Genomic DNA, 19,449 nt, shown 5'->3' on the forward strand with positions numbered 1-19,449 from the left:
TCAGCAGGTAAGGGCACCTAGGATCAACTACATCAGATGGTCCAGATTGGTCCAGAATCACTGGCTGCCCTGTCAGAAGGGAGCATTACATTAAGCCATTTATGTGTGATGGAGTAATTTAGCCTCAACATCCTTAACAGCAACCATGAAGCCCAACAAAGTCAATCTGGCAAGGATGGCTCAACCCTAAGATCACCTCCATCAAATCACAAAAGGAAATTATTATACCAGCAGAAAATTTGTTCAGTCCAGTATGCCAAGCTAACAGCTACATGCAAAACAAGAGGATCTGAATAGAGAACCAAAATAATTCTTCTATTATTGTTGTTGTTGTTGTTGTTGTTAGTATTACAGCAGCAGCAATAGCAGCAGCAGTTATAGTAATAGTGATTCTACTTGCATACAGATTTTCCTCCCAGTAAAACCCAGTGCATTGCACAGAAAAAAACAATAAAACACAATTTACAAATAATAATAATAAGAAGAACAACAACAACCACCACCACCACCACCAATAAAACGTCACAATAAAACAGTAAAATTAACAGCATTTATCAATCAAACATGTAATATATTACTCAGGAACTAATCTGGAGGCAATCTGGTCCTGGGGCAGTTGCTTCCCTGTTAATGCCTCTTTTAAGCTTTCTTCTAAAAGTAGGCATTATAGGACCAGGCGTATTTCCCTTGGAAGGAAGTTCCAAAATAGGAATACCACCCCAGAGGAGACCACAAGCAAGACCTTCCCAGCTAAACTTAGACTAGCCTTCCTCAATCTGATGCCTATCAGATATGCTTAGGCTTCACCCAAAATTATAAGATAGACAGCCAGGCTAACCACTGAGCTGTAGCATCCTGTCTTCTTTGAGCCCTTACTCTATGTTAGTAGTGGACTGAGAAGCTGGAAGGACACTGTGGGGACAAGTCTAAGCCAGGCTGCTTCATCCAGCCAGGGGCAATAATACAAGTCCCCAGGAGGAAGCCTCAACAGACAGCTGTATACACATGGATAAATACAGAACTAGCTACAATATTCTTAGATTCCAGGACATGATATGGTGCTTGTGATGGCTGTAGATAGCAAGATATGTTTGGCAGCTGAAAAAGCAGGAAGGTTGGATGGCATGGAGAAGGAACAAACATGGAGAGGAATCATGTCAACCCTCACAATGTTTAGAGCTGTTCCTAGCCCTGCTGCTCTTGTGCTGTGGTTTCAACCCTATTTACAATCCAAAAGTGTTAATAATCAAAAGGACAGGACACAATACTGGTCTGGACAGCAGAGGGCAGTCTCAGTAAAGAATGATGAAAGCTCCATACAAGATTACAATAGTGCAGTTTTAGTGAAGGTGAAGAACTGACCAGGGCCAGGGTGGTTCAAGGCTCTTCACTCCTAGCAAATCTAATGTTAATATTAATTGTTTAGACCAGATCTCTGCCATTGGGGGCCATCTGGAATTAGCAGGGTCACAAGTCCTAAAATTCAAAGTTGGCATACTCTTGGGATTTATATGGGAATTCATATGCATGTCAAAAGATTTCCCTTTATTTTTTGTCTCTGTCATCTGAAACTCATATGCAAAAGAATAGATCAAGGTTCTTCTACTCCAGCATATCGAATCTCAGAGTGACCAGCCTGGTACCGACAAGGATGAGAATAAGTGTGTGCTGCTGGCTCCCATCAGCTGATATTCAATAGCATACAGCCTCTGAACATGGGTAGTTCCATGAAAACGTGATGATTAATGGCCATTGAGAAATGCACAGAGACTAGGTCTTTTGAATCTGCTTTAAAGCAATCTAAGTGATTGGCCTTCTCCACCATTTTGTGGCAATAAAATTTATCAGTGCGCACTGTGCAAAGAAGCACGTCCTTCAGCATGCCTCAAATCTCATACCCTCCATATAATTGGATGGCCCTGAATTCTAGCATGATGTGAGAGGGGTAAAAACTTCTCCTCCCCCCGCCCCTGTTTTTTCCACACCCAATATTATTAGTTGATCTCAAACTCAACATTACATCAGAGAGAAAAGGAAGGCTATCTGTCAACTCTCTTGACAGCCATTTTAAAGAATTTTTTTTAGTTTCTCCTTGTAAGAAGATCTCCTAACCCAAGAATAGGAGAATATGGCCCTCCAGATGGCGAATCACAAGAGATTACGTGTATTATAATATCTGGAGGGCCACGTGTTGACCACCTCTATTTTAATTTTATCTATCAATCAATTGTTTCTAAATATCTTCTAGATATGAGAAGACAAGAACATAGCATTTGGATAATTCAACGGTTATTGCAATGCTACTTTTCTTCTGCCTCTTTGAATGTTTTTAATGCTGAAATGGTCTTTTTTTTAAACCACTGCTACCAACAAATTGACATATTCAATTAATTTGCCCCGTTATGACCTTGTCCCGAGATAGCCATAAGAACAGAAAAAGAGTTATGATGAAGGCTCATCTAGTTCAACAATTTGTTCTTATGGTGTTGAACCAGATGCTTCTGCAAAGCAATAGTACCTTGTGCGATTTTCCCAAGCAACTGATTTTGACAGGCTTCTGCTTCTCACTGGAAATGATATGCAGCTGTCGTGTCTACAGCCACTGACAGCCTTATCCTCATAAAACAAGAATACAATACAGAGCACTTAGTATTGCCTACAGCATTTTTGTACAACCAGTGGGCCACATGTAGTCCCCAATGCCCTTTGTGTGGCCTTAAGTGCAAGCAAGGCAAAGGCCCTGCTCTCTTGCCCACAAGTGAGAAATCTGAGACCCTGACTAGCAACAGAAACAGAGGTTCTCTTCTGGGATGAACAAATGACTTCTTCTTTGATCACTTTTAGGATGTTATTAATTCCAACCTGCATTTAGTTACGTTCAGCATATAGTGAGTTCCACCAAGGTTTAACGTGGCACTATATATTTATGTAGGTAAGTATGAGCTGCAGATTGATTTGACAACTGGCTGCAATCTGTTTTTCCAATTATGCAATAGGACCATTATCCTGAAAAGTGGGCTAGAAAATGATTAAATAAAGAAACCAAAATAAATGCTACAAGGGTCAGGGAAGCAGGGAACTTCAGGAAAAAAAACAGCTTCTTTTAATTCTAGTGATGTGGTAACTCATTTATGAAACCGCACAGGAACCTATTGAGAGTGCCAAGTGTTTGAATGGATTCTTACATTCAGAAACACTGTAAACCAGGTTAGTATTCGCATATTACAGATAGACAACTAGTAACCAACCAACCAAGTCCATGGCTCAAACTGAATCCAACACTGCAACCACTGTGTGGTAGTATGAACTGTGATGTGCTTACAAATTCTGGCTGTTGCCCTTAATATACACAAGTAACTCCACAGATGTTCAAGAAAGTATTTTAAATCTGTAACTCATAGGCAAGTTGAAACAAAAGGAAGATCTGTTAGCACCTGCAGAAAGCTGAGAAGCTGTATTCTCATTTCAGGAAGTTCTCAGCCCTCCTGGTTGCAGAACACTAAGAGGGATAAAAATGTGGCTACAAAAGATGTGATTCTCACCGAGGTATTCTGGCACTGTATGCTGCTGGAGTTGAAGCGTACAGCTGGCACCCGCTGTTGGCGACCTTGGATTCCCAAGACACACTCGTAATTCTTCTGGCCTGACTGAGGTTGTGGAAGGTTCTTGGCACGCAGGGTAATGGGTTGTAACACTCCCACAGGAATCAAGATCTCCCCACCAGGCAGGAGCTCTGGGCAGCCCTAGTGCAAATGAAAAGATGCAAGCCATGTGCTCAGAAACCTGAAAGCTTTGGCAAGCGCCTCTTGTGCTATTTGCAGGCAGACACGAATGTTCTCCGGGCAGGACTGGAAAGGGAAAGGGTTCTGAACATAAACTGAGGCAGGCACTGCCTTCAAATTAGCAGTATAGGAAACACAAAACATTTTTTTTAATAATCTGATCCTACCCATGCTTACTAGAAGTAAGTGCATTGCCTAAAGCGATATGGCTTTCCAAATACTTTTTAGGACTGCCATTTGGGTTCGTGTGCAAAGACACCCACAATCATTCTTGGGGATAGGAAACAAGCCTCTCCCTCACGGGAACTGAGGTCCTTCTCCTCAGAAGGAAACAGCTGCCTAACCTTTCATATCCCAACAGCTCCACAGTGAACAGGGGTAAAACCCAGGAGTCTGGCTCCGGGCTCCTCCTCTGCCTGTGGTGGCCGCCTGAGAGAGATGGAGATGAAAGAGCCTGCTGGGCGCTCAGAGTTACCATGGAAACCAGAGTCTGGTTAATTGCTCCTTGGTACCAAAGGAAAGGTAGGCCGGAAAATGGGGGTGGGGGGAGGCGTGCTGGGCTGGCTTCTCTGTTTACAGGGCTAGCAAAGATGCAGGGTGGCCATGAGGCTGGCAAGCAATACAGGAAACGTGGTCCTGACCTGGAGAACAATCAAACCCCGGGCGCAGCTTCCTACGGAGGCCTAAGACAATGGGGTCAAGACAAAGCGCCCAGCCTGTGGGAAGAGGAGCCTGGAAGCGCCAAGCGATTTTCTCTTTTAGCTCTTTCATTCTCTAGTCTGAAAATATAGTCCACACATACTCATCTAGAAGTCCCAAGCACACCCTCTTTGCCAGGGCTCCTCAACCTAAGAGTCACAGGGAATGCTTCAGAGCCTGCTGTCCAGCCCCCTCCCACCCAGCCACCACATCCGACCGCAAACGCTGGCCCCTCTAAGGGAGTTGCTATCAATTACCTACCCACAAAGATCCCCGGGCGTCTCTAGGTCTATTGATCCCGCTGCCTGGGCCAGACGATTGATCGTGAGCCACTGGCCCCATTACCAGCAAACACTCTGGCCTCACCCATATCGATCCAGCCCCCCACCCGAATAAAGGCACTTTAGTATTATTATCGGTTCCCCATGCTGTTGATCTGCCACCTGCTGACTCTTTTCCGATTGCTTGGGTTTCCCTTGGTCTGAGATTCCTTGTACACAGGGCCTGTTGGGGACACTGCACACAAGACTAAACTTAAATGTAATGTGACTTCAGAAATCTTGCCTTTTCAGCCTGCAGGTAGAACCAAGTTTCTAGACCTCATTGTTATGAAAACAAGTTGTGATGTTGTCAGAGCTGGAGGACAGCATTTTAAAGGACAGGAAGAACTGCTGTATCTTGCGCATTCTCTTCATCCCTTCTTGTTACTCTTATTTCTTGTCCAACCCACCCCTCATTTGCTGCTTCTCCCTTTTTTACCCTATGCACTGGTCAGCAAAGCAATCTGAGCTCTGTACAAAGCCAAAACATTGCAAAGACACTATTAAAAATATTCCAGTTAAATGTACGCAAGCAGTTGCACAACTTGCATTAATATGGAAACAGAAATTTGGCACCCAAATGTTCACTCCAATGCTGGGAGAGCAGACTATGACATACAATAGCTATTTCTGCTCCTTATGCAGAAATACAGAGCCCTTGAAAACGCAAGGAAGGAAGTTGAGCCAGGGAGAGGGGAGATTCAAGGCATGTGGGGAGATCTCTCTCCTGACCCCTTCTGCCCTGTAGGTCAGCAGAGGAGTAAAACTGCTGTTGATTTCCCCAGTGGTTTCACAAAACAAAAGATTAAAAGGCACAGAGTAGAGATAGTGTTCGTGTCCAAAAATCATCCTAGGGCCTGGCAGGAAACTCTCTTGAGGGGGTCACACTTCAAGGGCCCTTCTTACCTCGGCGGTGTTGACTCGGCCCTCTAGGAAGAAGCACTTGGCCACGTTGTGGGTGCACGTATGCCTGTATTTACACCAGTGGCACGGATAGTGGCTGCTGACACAGGACAAGCACCTGTAGAGTGAGGAAGATTTAAAAAAAACAGTAAGGGGGAAAGAATGCATCCTCTGCTCTACAGATGCCAATTCTTTCTCCTCTGGCTTCCTGGATCTTTATTCCCTGCTGGTATTGTTCTTCTTGAGGATATGAAACTTGTGGGAAGCCAGGGGGAGAAAAGGGGAGTGAGACACTGATTGAATCGGCTCTCCAAATCCTGTCCAATCCATCTGCTTGCTGTGGAGACAAGCAGTAGGGAAAAGCAGACCAAACCCACAGCCACAAACTAACTAGAACAGTGTTTCTAAACTGTGGCAACTTTAAGATGTGTAGACTTCAACTCCCAGAATTCCCCAGCCAGCCATGTGTGACTTCAATTTCCCAGCCAGCCATGTGTGACTTCAACTCCCAGAATTCCCCGACCAGCATGCTGGCTGGGGATTTCTGGGAGTTGAAGTCCACACTTCTTAAAGTTGCCAAGTTTACACTGGACTAGATAGTGTAAACTAGGAGAGTCCCATAACTGAGAGAGGAAGGCAGTTCTTCAGAATGAAGTATCATGAGACTGTGGGGCATTTCCTACGTTACAAAAAGGATAAGGAAGAAGTACACTACACCCTGAGGGGGGAAAGCAGGGCAGTAGAGCTAAAGCAGTGTTTCTCAACCTTAGCAACTTTAAGATGTGTGGACTTAACTCCCAGAATTCCCCAGCCAGCATGGGAATTCCACACATCTTAAAATTGCTAAGGTTGAGAAACACTGAGCTAGAGGGTTGCATAGACACCTCAGAGCCTTGTTTCCCACAAGAAGTACAAGCCTGGCTCAAGCAGTCATGGCCTGTGGCTTGAAAGAGGGCTTGCCAACTAATCCAGGCTGCAAGTCCTAGTAAAAAAAAAATATGTTCCAGAGGGCAGAGGCCCCAACAGAGAAGGAAAACTTCCTAGATCCTATCAGATGATATTGATTAATGGATGGGACCCAGAACATGCTGATTCTGTCTGATCTTATGGGATGGGCAGAAACAATGGGAGAGAGAATCCCTCAAATAACTGGGCCCTATGCCATGTAGGGCTTTGTAGGTGACACCTAACATCTTGAATTGCACTCGGAGGCCTACTAATAACCAGTGCAGCTTGCAGAGCAGAGGTGTTACACAGGCCTACTGTGGCACATCTGTAATTGCTTATACCACCATGTTCTGCACCAGCTAAAGGTTACACGTGGTCTTCAAGGTCAGTCCGATGTACAGTGCATTGCAGCAGTCCACACACAAGGTGACCAAGGCACAAGAGACCATGAGAAGGTGCTCCTGGGTCCAGGAATGGGCACAGTTAGTGGATGAGGTGAATCTGTGTGAAGGTCTTCTTGGCCACAGTTATCACCTGCTCTTCAATCAGGAATTGCAAGTCCAGGAGAACCCCCAAACTACATACCAGTTCTATCTGGGAAAGTGAATCCCATTCAGAATTTAAAATGGGAAGTCCTCAGGCCAGGATGGTCCATGAACCCATAACCAATCAGTCTTGCTAGGTTTGAGCTTAAGTAGGTTCCTCCCTATCTGGATCTTTATAGCCTCTGGACACTGGGACAAGACCCTGACAGCATCATTTGGTTGGCAAGGACTCAAGATTTTTGTTGTTTATTCGTTTAGTCACTTCTGACTCTTCATGACTTCATGGACCAGCCCATGCCAGAGCTTCCTGTCGGTCGTCAACACCCCCAGCAACCCCAGGGACGAATCCATCACCTCTAGAATATCATCCATCCATCTTGCCCTTGGTCGGCCCCTCTTCCTTTTGCCTTCCACTCTCCCTAGCATCAGCATCTTCTCCAGGGTGTCCTGTCTTCTCATTATGTGGCCAAAGTATTTCAGTTTTGCCTTTAATATCATTCCCTCAAGTGAGCAGTCTGGCTTTATTTCCTGGAGGATGGACTGGTTTGATCTTCTTGCAGTCCAAGGCACTCTCAGAATTTTCCTCCAACACCACAGTTCAAAAGCATCGATCTTCCTTCTCTCAGCCTTCCTTATGGTCCAGCTCTCGCAGCCATATGTTACTACGGGGAACACCATTGCTTTAACTATGCGGGCCTTTGTTGTCAGTGTGATGTCTCTGCTCTTAACTATTTTATCGAGATTTGTCATTGCTCTTCTCCCAAGGATTAAGCGTCTTCTGATTTCCTGACTGCAGTCAGCATCTGCAGTAATCTTTGCACCTAGGAATACAAAGTCTTTCACTGCTTCTACATTTTCTCCCTCTATTTGCCAGTTATCAATCAAGCTGGTTGCCATAAACTTGGTTTTTTTGAGGTTTAGCTGCAAGCCAGCTTTTGCACTTTCTTCTTTCACCTTCATCATAAGGCTCCTCAGTTCCTCTTCGCTTTCAGCCATCAAAGTGGTATCATCTGCATATCTGAGATTGTTAATGTTTCCTCCAGCAATTTTAACTCCAGCCTTGGATTCCTCAAGCCCACCATGTCGCATGATGTGTTCTGCGTACAAGTTGAATAGGTAGGGTGAGAGTATACAGCCCTGCCGTACTCCTTTCCCAATCTTAAACCAGTCCGTTGTTCCGTGGTCTGTTCTTACTGTTGCTACTTGGTCGTTATACAGATTCTTCAGGAGGCAGACAAGATGACTTGGTATCCCCATACCGCTAAGAACTTGCCACAGTTTGTTATGGTCCGCACAGTCAAAGGCTTTAGAATAGTCAATAAAACAGAAATAGATGTTTTTCTGAAACTCCCTGGCTTTTTCCATTATCCATTGGATATTGGCAATTTGGTCCCTAGTTCCTCTGCCTTTTCTAAACCCAGCTTGTACATCTGGCAATTCTTGCTCCATGAATTGCTGAAGTCTACCTTGCAGGATCTTGAGCATTACCTTACTGGCATGTGAAATGAGTGCCACTGTTCGATAGTTTGAACATTCTTTAGTGTTTCCCTTTTTTGGTATGGGGATATAAGTTGATTTTTTCCAATCTGATGGCCATTCCTGTGTTTTCCAAATTTGCGGGCATATAGCATGCATTACCTTGACAGCATCATCTTGCAAGATTTTGAACAGTTCAGCTGGGATGCCGTCGTCTCCTACTGCCTTGTTATTAGCAATGCTTCTTAAGGCCCATTCAACCTCACTCTTCAAGATGTCTGGCTCTAGCTCACTGACCACACCGTCAAAGCTATCCCTGATATTGTTATCCCTCCTATACAGGTCTTCCGTATATTCTTGCCACCTTTTCTTGATCTCTTCTTCTTCTGTTAGGTCCTTGCTATCTTTGTTTTTGATCGTACCCATTTTTGCCTGAAATTTTCCTCCGATGTTTCTAATTTTCTGGAAGAGGTCTCTTGTCCTTCCTATTCTATTGTCTTCTTCCATTTCTGCGCATTGCTTGTTTAAAAATAATTCCTTATCTCTTCTGGCTAACCTCTGGAATTTTGCATTTAATTGGGCATATCTCCCTCTATCACTGTTGCCTTTTGCTTTCCTTCTTTCTTGGGCTACTTCTAGTGTCTCAGCAGACAGCCATTTTGCCTTCTTGGTTTTCTCTTTCTTTGGGATGTATTTTGTTGCCGCCTCCTGAACAATGTTGCGAACTTCTGTCCATAGTTCTTCCAGAACCCTATCTACTAAGTCCAGTCCCTTAAATCTATTTTTCACCTCCACTGCATATTCCTTAGGAATATTAGTGAGCTCATATCTAGCTGATCTGTGGGTCTTCCCTAATCTCTTTGGTCTGATCCTAAATTGTGCAATAAGAAGTTCGTGATCGGAACTACAGTCAGCTCCAGGTCTTGTTTTTACCGACTGTATAGATGTCCACCACCTTTGGCTGCAAAGGATGTAGTCAATCTGATTTCGGTGTTGTCCATCTGGTGAAGTCCACGTATAAAGCCGTCTCTTAGGTTGCTGGAAGAGGGTGTTTGTTATGCAGAGTGAGTTGTCTTGGCAAAATTCTATCAGCCTGTGTCCTGCTTCATTTTGTTCTCCCAGGCCATACTTACCTGTAATTCCAGGTGTCATTTGACTGCCCACCTTAGCATTCCAGTCTCCCGTGATGAAAATAACATCTCTTTTAGGCGTGTTGTCCAGTAGGTGCTGCAGATCCTCATAGAACTGCTCTACTTCAGCTTCTTCAGCATCTGTGGTTGGGGCGTATATTTGGATCACTGTGATGTTAGATGGCTTGCCCTGAATTCAAATTGAGATCATTCTATTGTTTTTTGGATTGTATCCGAGCACTGCTTTAGCCACTTTGCTATTAATTATGAAGGCTACTCCATTTCTTCTGTGGTCCTCTTGTCCACAGTAGTAGATCTGGTGGTCATTTGATGTGAAGTGGCCCATTCCGGTCCATTTCAGTTCACTGATGCCCAAAATGTCTATCTTTAATCTTGACATCTTACCAATAACCACATCCAATTTGCCCTGGCTCATAGATCTTACATTCCAGGTTCCAATGATGTGTTGATCCTTAGAACATCGGATTCGCCATTCACCACCAGCACCGTCGGCTGCTAGCTGTCCTTTCAGCTTTGAGCTAGCTGCGTCATCACGTCTGGGGCTAGTTGAACTCATCCTCTGTTCCTCCCCAGTAGCATTTTGACCATCTTCCGACCTGGGGGTCTCATCTTCCGATGGTATACCGACATATCTCTGGTTGTACTGATCCATTTAGTTTTCACGGCAAGAATACTGGGGTGGGTTGCCATTACCTTCCCCAGGGATCACATTTAGTCTGACCTCTCTGTCACAACCTTCCCGTCTTGGGTGGCCCTTCACGGTTTAGCTCATGGCATCATTGAGGTGCTCAAGCTCCAGCACCACGACAAGGTAACGATCCTTTGCTGAAGGGACTCAAGATACCAGCTGGGTATCATCAGCACACTGATGATAACTGATCCCATGTCAATGAATGACTCACAGTAGTTGACTTCTGTAGTTATTAAACAGGAAGGGTGAAAGCATGGAGTTCTATAGCACCCCCCACAAATCAAGAGGTTTCAGCCTCTTCTTTCCAGTCAACACTGATTGGAATCAGCCAAGAGAAAGGAGAACAACCACATCATCCCCTCCACAACTAGTCCCTATAATCTGAGTAGAAGATTTCATCATCAGTGGTACTGAAAGGCACTGAGATATCTACAAGAGCCAAGATGATTGCACTATTCCTATCCCAGTCCACCAAAGGTCATCAACAAGTACAAGCAATGCCATCTCATACTATATCTTAGCCTGAAAAGGGTCCAAATAATGCCTTTCTTCCAAGGCCCTCTGAAAATGTAGCCCAACCTTCCCCCAAAAGAGGATGATGGACAAAAGTTGCTCAAGACTGTTGAAACCAATGGTGCACCCACCCCTGCCTCCCTCATGGCAGGCAAAACCACCCCCTCTCTCAAAGAGGAAGTCACCACATGGACCCAATCACACATCACTTTTACCATGAGGCCTTCGCCAGCCAGGAGGGACAAGAAGCCAGTCCTGCTCACTTCCTCAGGAGTAACAGAATCAAACTTGTCCCAGATAACCAAGCAAGATAATGCCTAGGTGACTACAACCAGACTTGCCCAATCAAGAGTCCAACTACAAATGATTTTATCTGTCAGATGCCTAGAATATTCCTCACAGTGGCCCTGGAGATGTTCTTGCTCATCCCTCCCCAGCAGAGGTCATTTCGAAAAGGGCCATTGCTCAGTTATCTGTGAACACAGTAAGAGTGGAAAAATAGTTATGTTTTGTCACTCTTATTACCACCGTATAAATCCTAATATGGTCTCTTACTCATGTTCAGTCAGATTCTGTCTTCATCTTCCTCTAATGGCATTCTGGGAATCTCTTCTGACATTTCATTGCCTAGAGTTCCTTGGAAAACCAATTCTCATCAGTCCTAGCATGTGACCACCTGCGTTAGTTAGGTCCTGAATATTCTGGGCCAGTTCCATGGTTGCGGGGGTGGCCATGAACTCCCAAGCCATCTCCAACTCAACTCAGGTTAAAGTCTCCCAGAACTAGCCCTCGTGAGACTCCACCGCTAACTCCGCAGCTCAGGCAGGGATGTCACAGTGCAGCGCAGAGGCCAGTATAGCAGCAAGAAACCCAGCTGTTCCACTGAGCCCGGCTTCAACTTCAGGGTCTTACATCTGGTTATGTGCAGCACATTGCCTCTGAAAGCCATAGGGCTTCCCAGATGACAACTGCCACCACCCCCACCCACCCCTGGGTCACAGCTGGTGCCAGGTGGGAAACTTGTCCCTTCACTTCTGATGATGATCAGGTTCTTCTATCCCACATGAAACAGTATACAATGAGTACGCTATATAATCTGGAAATCTGTTTACAAGACAGGGAAAGCTAACTACCCAATCATTCAACAGCTGGATAACCAATAACCTCGCTAATTGTGAGGCTTGTTTAATGATGGCTTAGTGTGCTGTGTGATGTACTCAACAAGCTGTAATTAACAAAATCATATTTTAGTGCAACAATGTATAAACATATCATGACCCTATTTCTATCTTAGGATAAAGATGAAACCTACCCTTTTAAGCTGCTCTGCCTCTTATCTTAGGGACGAGATCTGTCTTCCTCATATAGTTTGGTAATGTATTTCATGCTAATGCAGAGCAGGTAATCCTCAGGTTATGACAGCAACTGGGGCCAGAATTTCTGTTGCTAAGCGATGTGGCCATAAAGTGTGACTCACATGATCGCATCACTTAGTGACAGCAATCCTGGCACTCCCTGTTGCAAGGACCATGGGTTGTTAAGCAAGGATCTCCTCACAACTTCCTGCCGGCTTCCAACAAGCAAAATCAGTGGGGAAGCTGGCAGGAAGTTGCAAGTCCCAGGTGGCTTGCAAGCAGGCTGGTGGGTAGGTAAGTGGCTGCTGTCGGGTAGGGGAGGGTGCACGAGTGGCCATCAATTTTTATTACTCTTTTATAGGAATTTTGACAGAATTCTCATTTTTGTTAGAGTGAAGTTTAATTAACTGTAAATTGTATGTTTTTAAAATTAACGATATCCTGATTAAGGGTTATTTTTTGTGAGAAAAAGCATGACAGTAAATCAGTAAACAAAGAAGCGTGTAAGTTTAATTATGAGCATAGTGAAAAGGTGAAGGAGAGTTTCTTTGAAGGTGGTAACAACAGCTGTTGACAGCTGAGATTAACCCTTATTTTGCAGCGTTTGTAAACAATGACCCTGTGGGTCACATTTCTTGTACATAAATAAACTGATGGGGATTGAAAAAGAGAGGCATTTCCCCCACCTTACAGCCTGTGCCCAGTTTCAAAACTCACGTGCGTAGAAGGCTGCAGTCGTAAAAGACAAAGTTTGTACTGGCAAATTCCATGCCAGTTTCCTTGGACAGAAGTTGGATCCTAACAGTGCGTACGTCACCTGAGACAGTTACAGGGAGACAGGAGAAAAAGGGGAAGAAGGAAGAGCAAGTAACATCAATCACAATGTGCTTACAAGATCATGTTCTTGAATTCTGACACAATCGACTTCTGGTTCCACATTCAGAATTAGGCAAAATTAAAATTCCATCACCCCCCATCAGCATAGTCTTGCAAAAGAGTGAAAGAGCCATTTGTTTACCGCTGTTTCAACATGTCAGTTATAACCATGCAAAAAAACGGCACTATAAAGTGGCAACCAATCTGATTAATGACTAAGGGAGCAGCATGTGAGCAGGAAGGCAAAAGGCAAACATCTTTGACACAATACCATTTGACTTATAATTCTTACTCCATCTTGAGCATCATCACCTGCTTTAGAACACTTCAAAGTATTTTACATACAACTTTAGGCTTGTTATGATTACTAGGGAGGAGAGGATCAGGGCTAAGGAGAATTTCTCTGAAGCCACCAAGAAGTTTCTGGCAGAGACAAGATAAGGACAGAAAGGTGGACTATGTCTTGATTTCTAGCTCTGTCCCTTCTGAATCCTACACTACTGTTTCCCTTCCATCACCAAGCACTTACCATATTCTCCAGGGGGCTCATCCCTCAAAGTAGGTGAAAAGCAGTGGATCCCTCCATCCATCTGAAGCTGTCCCTCGCTCTCACCAAGGCTCTCAAAGGAGCAAGTCACACCAGCACTCAGGTCTGGGACATTGTGGACAGTAAGCTGAAGCTGGAAACATGGCCCAGAAGAACGAAGTCATTAGACAGGCTAGTATGTTTGGGAATTATGTCAAAAGAAGGGAAACCATAATGTGTGCTGTACATACATACATATAATACACTTCTCAGGTTTTATGCCATAGAGTAGCCTAAACTTAGTAGCACAAATAAAATTATTATGGTTAATCTGATTTATTCTGCATTTTTTTCTATTTTGCAATTGTCATGGTAGATGAATGGGAAACAAAAAGCTATGTAGAACACCAAAACCCTGATCACTGACCACTGGAAATTTTACTCAGCAGTTTATCTGGCTTCTGAATTCCTACCAGGCACTACCCAAGCATATCTTGGCAATCATAAAGCTACTCTTAAAAAACAAACAAACACAAAGCAATGGAAAACTGTTATTCTTATAAAGCTGAGCAGTATGATGAATACCACATTATTCAGGCAAGGCTTACTCATCATTATGGTTCTGTTTGCCTAGGGAGGATCTTGTGACCTTCCAGATGCACTGAATTGCAACATCCAGCATCCCTCACCATTGGCCGTATGTGGCTAGGGCCCTTGGGAGTTGTTGTTCAGCCACATCTAAAGCAATGATAGACAGGCAGCCTTCCTGTATTGCTATATGTCATTTCTTATCAGCCCTAGCTAGCACAGTCAGTAATGGGAGGTGATTAGTTGCAGTCCAACAACAGCTGGAAGGCCACATGTTCTTCTCTCCTAAAGTAAGAGGGTCAAGGAATCCCTATCCCTAGCCTGGCTGATAGCAGAGGGACAGATCATGGATCAAAACTATCCTCTGCTATGCTTTTAGTAGCTATTACCGAGGCTGGGGATGACCTTGAAGAAGAGCAGTAATTACCTACATAAATACAATTTAGAGCACTAAACCAATTACTCGTTTCCCAAAGGATTCTATGCTCAAGGTAGTTTGCAACACATAAGAAATCTTATCACTAATCAAAGATCCTCGGGAGTTAATAAGTGATTTTTCATGGCAACTTCAAAATACAACCCCCTAATCCATGAGTCAATGGAATATAATGTTTACAGCCTTCCATAATAATTCACTTACTAATTTGAATACATCCAGTCAAAAAAGAGAGCCGAGACATATAATTGCATCTCAATTAAATTCCAGAATGACTGTAAAATTCTATATTCACACTGAATGATGGACTTTCTTACAGGAGGTGTATGACCCACACTTCGGTGGCAAAAAAGGGTTATTTCTTTAATAACTTGCCGACATTGATTAGAGCTACAGGTCATGGTCTTTCAAGACTCAGTTAAAGAAAAGTACCTAGCTTTCCTCTCTCCTAATACTCACAGACTAGTTTTGTCTGTGGATCAGACTGGGGTCTAATTTCCACTTTCAGAGTTGTAGCTGGCCTCAAAATGTTGAGGCTGAATTGACAAAGAACACAGAGGACGAAGAGACCAACAACAGAGGGAAGGTACAGTTAGAGAAAACAAAAAGGAGATCACTAACAATCAGCCAGCAGGGTTGGGGGAGCCAGATGTTCAAAAAGGCCAGCAGGAGGGAGCAGAGACTCACCACAATACTGGGCTCTGTCACTGAGATATTGCTGGGCTCAACCAGCAGCTGCACACATTGTGTCAGAGCTGCTGTGAAGCGGTGGGGCTCTGCAGCACGGGGGCACTCACTTTCCCTGCAGCACCTGAGGCACAGAAACCAAAAGGTGTAGGGAGCAAAATGAGAGACGTCAACACCACCTCACACATTGCTTGTTCCTCTTAACAGCTTCTCCTCCTGATACCGGCAGGGTGCAAAAGCTCCTAGTGGCCCACCAGGAGCAATGGCCTGGGGTGAGAGCCAGGGGCAACGAGAGAGAAATTGTATCAGAGGTCTCCAGGGGGGCGGGGGGGAGCTCACTGCACTTGGCAGCCGAGCTGATAACTAAACCCAGGCACAGGGAAGAAGTCTTGTGTGGGGAGGCTGGCAGAACAGAGATCAAAAGGGGAGTGGGCAAGAAAAGCAAGGGCAGGAACAGTAATTTAAGCATGTGAGAGTGCACACACCCGGGAGCAAGGGAGGAAGTCAGCCTGGGGACTGTAATGCAGACCTGCTGCTTCCGCTCAGGGGCCCTGGAGGCTTGTTAGCGTTAGAAGGAACCAAGGAAGCTTAGGGCTCTGGGGATGGAGGTGCCTGCCTGGAGAAAGGATGACAGCAACCATGCATTCGGAAGCAGAGCAGGATGGGGAGGGGCAGCAAGCAAATGACCCCCCCACCCCAGTCAATAAATAAAGGGGCAGTATCACAGAGATCATCCTGGGTGGAAGGAGATCTGGGCTTGAGATCCATGGCTTGCAAACAAGTGGAAATGCTTTAGCTGAGGATGGGAGGCAAAAACACTTCTCCCTTCTCGCACGTTCCCTGCGCCTTCTCCCCACCGCACCACTGCTTGAGGGGAGGAGTGTCACCTCTGCTTGCGCTCCCCCCTTCTAAGTGTTATCACATAGTTCTATATTAAGGAAGGAGGTGCAAGCTGCAGCACCAGGTGCTGCGACAGGAAGGGGAGACAGAGGGTGGGAAGAAGGGGAAAAAACATCTGCTGGGAGAGGCACGGAGTGGGGCTACTGCAGGGCAAGGAAAAGGGTCGTTATTCTCTTGGGCCTCAGCCTCTTCCTTCTCCCTCCCCACCCCAAGTTATGCACTGCCCCTTCCAGGGCAGAAACCCAACAGGCAAGGCAACGTTGGCACAGGGAAGAAGCACTGACTGACTCTTCTTTTGAAGAGAGCACAGAAACGTCTTCCTCGTCTTCTGCAACACCACATCCAGCGATGGGTTGCTCCAGCAGGGGGAGCAGAAGGAAGAAGAAAAATCCTCGGTCTCTGGCTCTTTTTCCAAGTTGGGGAATGGGAGCTTCGCCCCCCTTGCCTGCCCCTCCAACCTCCCCTTGCTCTTCCCGCCTAGTCAGCTGAGTGCTGGCAGCTTTAATAGGATTAAAGCTCCTGCAGGGTTCAGATAAAGGGGGCAGGGGAGAGGAAAGAGTGCAGCTGGCTGCCTCCTCCCTGCTTTGCCCCCAGACTTGGGTGAAAGCACAAGAAGAATGGCGGGTGGGGGTGGATAGGATGGGCAGATCATGGGTCCTTCCTCCCAGCCTGCCTAGTTGAAGGTAGAAAGGAGGATCATCTCTCACCTATTGTGCAGGACACACCAGCCACAGTGTGGGTCTCTGGAGCCCAAACAGTCAGCGCAGGAGAGGTATTGTCCACAATTCTCCACAGGAAGCTGCATCACCTGAGGGAAGGGCTGTATCAATATATATCTGAAGACCTCTCCCCCCACACCCGACATTCCCTTCCCATCCATCCACCTGGCCACGCTTCTGGGTTTCCCCAACAGCCTTCACTAGCCTGGCATCCTCTAGATATACTGAGCTAGGGGTTACGTCCCTAACAGGTCCATAAAGAGTCAAAATGAAGCCGAAACAGGTTCCTGCTATACAGAAAGGCACTTGTTGAATTCCTGCCTGTGCTGCAGGTGTGAAGAAGCACGCTAGCCTTCCTGGGGGAGGGGGTGGGAGAACAGGACTACCAGATCTAGGCTGCAAGTTTGAACAATAATAAAGATGTGGCAGGAAAGAGTCAGGAGTTTTCGGTATCTCTGTCTCCCTTTGCTGCCATTTACTAGTTGTCCAGATTTTTACAGTTCAGATCTGGTTATCCTAGGAAAACAGGTAGCAGATACACACAGACCATATTCCTTGGTCTCCCATTGCCAATGTTCCTCAACTCTCTTTTTTCATATTCAGCATCTGCATTTCCTTGTATTTTGCTATTTGAACAATCCATTCACAGTAAAGAAAATACAACCTTCACAGCAACCCTCACACCTTACATTTATAGGCATCTTGTCTACTGAAAAGAGATCTCATTGTGTACCAGGGCACCCTCATCTTACGCCCTGATCTTAATTGGCCATCACAGTGTGGAAAAGATTTTCCCACCCCACTTAGAAAAATGAAATAATCTTCACAGTTACTCTTCTTTTTCACATTTTAAACACATTGAAATGTATGCACAGTTATCTTGCCCCAATTTCTAATGCTGATCTAAAGCACACACTTCCCTAAAGCTTAAACTCATTTGGGCTGCAATGCAGCTATTAAAAAATAAAAAGGGAACTCAGATGAATTTCTAAGGCTCCTAAGGTCAGTATAAATCTGCTAAAAGAGAAAAAAAGTTTAAAAGTTCTGGGAGCAATAATTAATTTCAAAAATGCTATTATTTCTATGTGTATTAAACATATATAGATATCCCTGAATGTCTTTTTTGCATGGAAAGGTAGGGCAGAAATCCTACCACTAATGATGTTGTCTAATAATAATATTGATAACATCCTTATTATTAGACAACATCATTAGTAGTAGGATTTATAACCTGCCTTTCCATGCGAAAACGCATTCAGGGATATCACCAAAGAAAACAATTTCTTTGCAAGCCCTCTGCATCTTGTACTCCTGGAATAAAACCTGCCAGCAATAAATAAATAAATAGACAAATAAAACAAGCAAATAAATCCATCCACCCAATCCATCCATCCATCCACATCCCCTTCAATTCTTAGTGACCACATAGACAGGCCCTCTCCAGGATGATCTGTCTTCAACCAAGTTCCCAACGGTGGCTTATCCTTTAGTTCTTCTCCTTCCTAGCTAAGGTACAACAGAAGCTGCTGTGCCATTCTGCCTGCCCCCTCACCCTTAGGCTAACCTGTCTCTGACTGAGCAAATAGAGATAGCGCTGGTCAGGACTCAGGACCATGTCACGCAGCAGAGGCTCTCCAGGTATCACTGGCACAGACTCATAAAGGTGGGCCTCATCCGGATTGTCCACACGAACCTGTAGGGTGTAATGACAAAAGCGGCTCTTTTTTCCTCTCCAAATTGAAAGGACAAAGAGCAGGACGGGGGTTTTCCCCTTCCCTACCAGAAACGAGAGGGTCTCGTGACAGATGGCTTCTAAAGCCACTCTTCAAAAGATAGAGTGAAGCTATTTTGTCTTTTTCTTTCTAACATTTTCTTGGCAAGAAAAAAAAAGATGAAATAGGTTGGGGAACTACAGGATTACAAATGGAAAATAATATTGTCTAGACTTTGAGAAAAGAATAGGTCAGGGAAAAAGAAAAGTCTTAAGTCCAATATCTGAGGTGGGGGGTTACTAAAAATTAAGCCTTTTGGGGGTGAACTGTATGGTGTCAGTAGAAATATTTTTAAAAGGACTGGTTTAGCAAACATATAACTGGGGTGTTTCAGGACTCCCAAATTCTATTAGCCCATCAGTGTGACTTATAATTTTACAATTTTGATCATTTCTGACAACATCTGGGAGGCCACAGTTTCTCAATGCATGAAGTACAGGAAAAAGAGAATCGATTCAATGGATAAAACATAAAACCTAAAACTGGGTTCATTCTGCAGTTTACTCTTCATTTTGTTCAATTACATTTTACAAATAAATTCCATAACCTTATATTTTTCTAC

General features: G+C 44.7%; 1 protein-coding gene across 4 annotated transcripts in view; it reads right to left on the reverse strand.

Moving 5' to 3' along the window:
* The window catches only part of PLXNA3 (plexin A3), a 63,250-nt gene that overhangs the window by 29,767 nt on the left and 14,034 nt on the right, over positions 1–19,449 (reverse strand). For all 4 annotated transcript variants that reach the window (XM_063294200.1, XM_063294201.1, XM_063294199.1 and 1 more), the window contains exons 4-10: positions 18,680–18,808; positions 17,104–17,204; positions 15,497–15,620; positions 13,789–13,939; positions 13,101–13,200; positions 5,708–5,822; positions 3,543–3,743 (exon numbers count right to left, since the gene is read on the reverse strand). In XM_063294200.1, coding sequence (XP_063150270.1) covers positions 3,543–3,743; positions 5,708–5,822; positions 13,101–13,200; positions 13,789–13,939; positions 15,497–15,620; positions 17,104–17,204; positions 18,680–18,808 — 921 coding nt within the window. The remainder of the gene's footprint in view (positions 1–3,542; positions 3,744–5,707; positions 5,823–13,100; positions 13,201–13,788; positions 13,940–15,496; positions 15,621–17,103; positions 17,205–18,679; positions 18,809–19,449) is intronic.

The sequence above is a fragment of the Candoia aspera genome, chromosome 2, assembly GCF_035149785.1.
Source record: "Candoia aspera isolate rCanAsp1 chromosome 2, rCanAsp1.hap2, whole genome shotgun sequence".
Classification (NCBI taxonomy): domain Eukaryota; kingdom Metazoa; phylum Chordata; class Lepidosauria; order Squamata; family Boidae; genus Candoia; species Candoia aspera.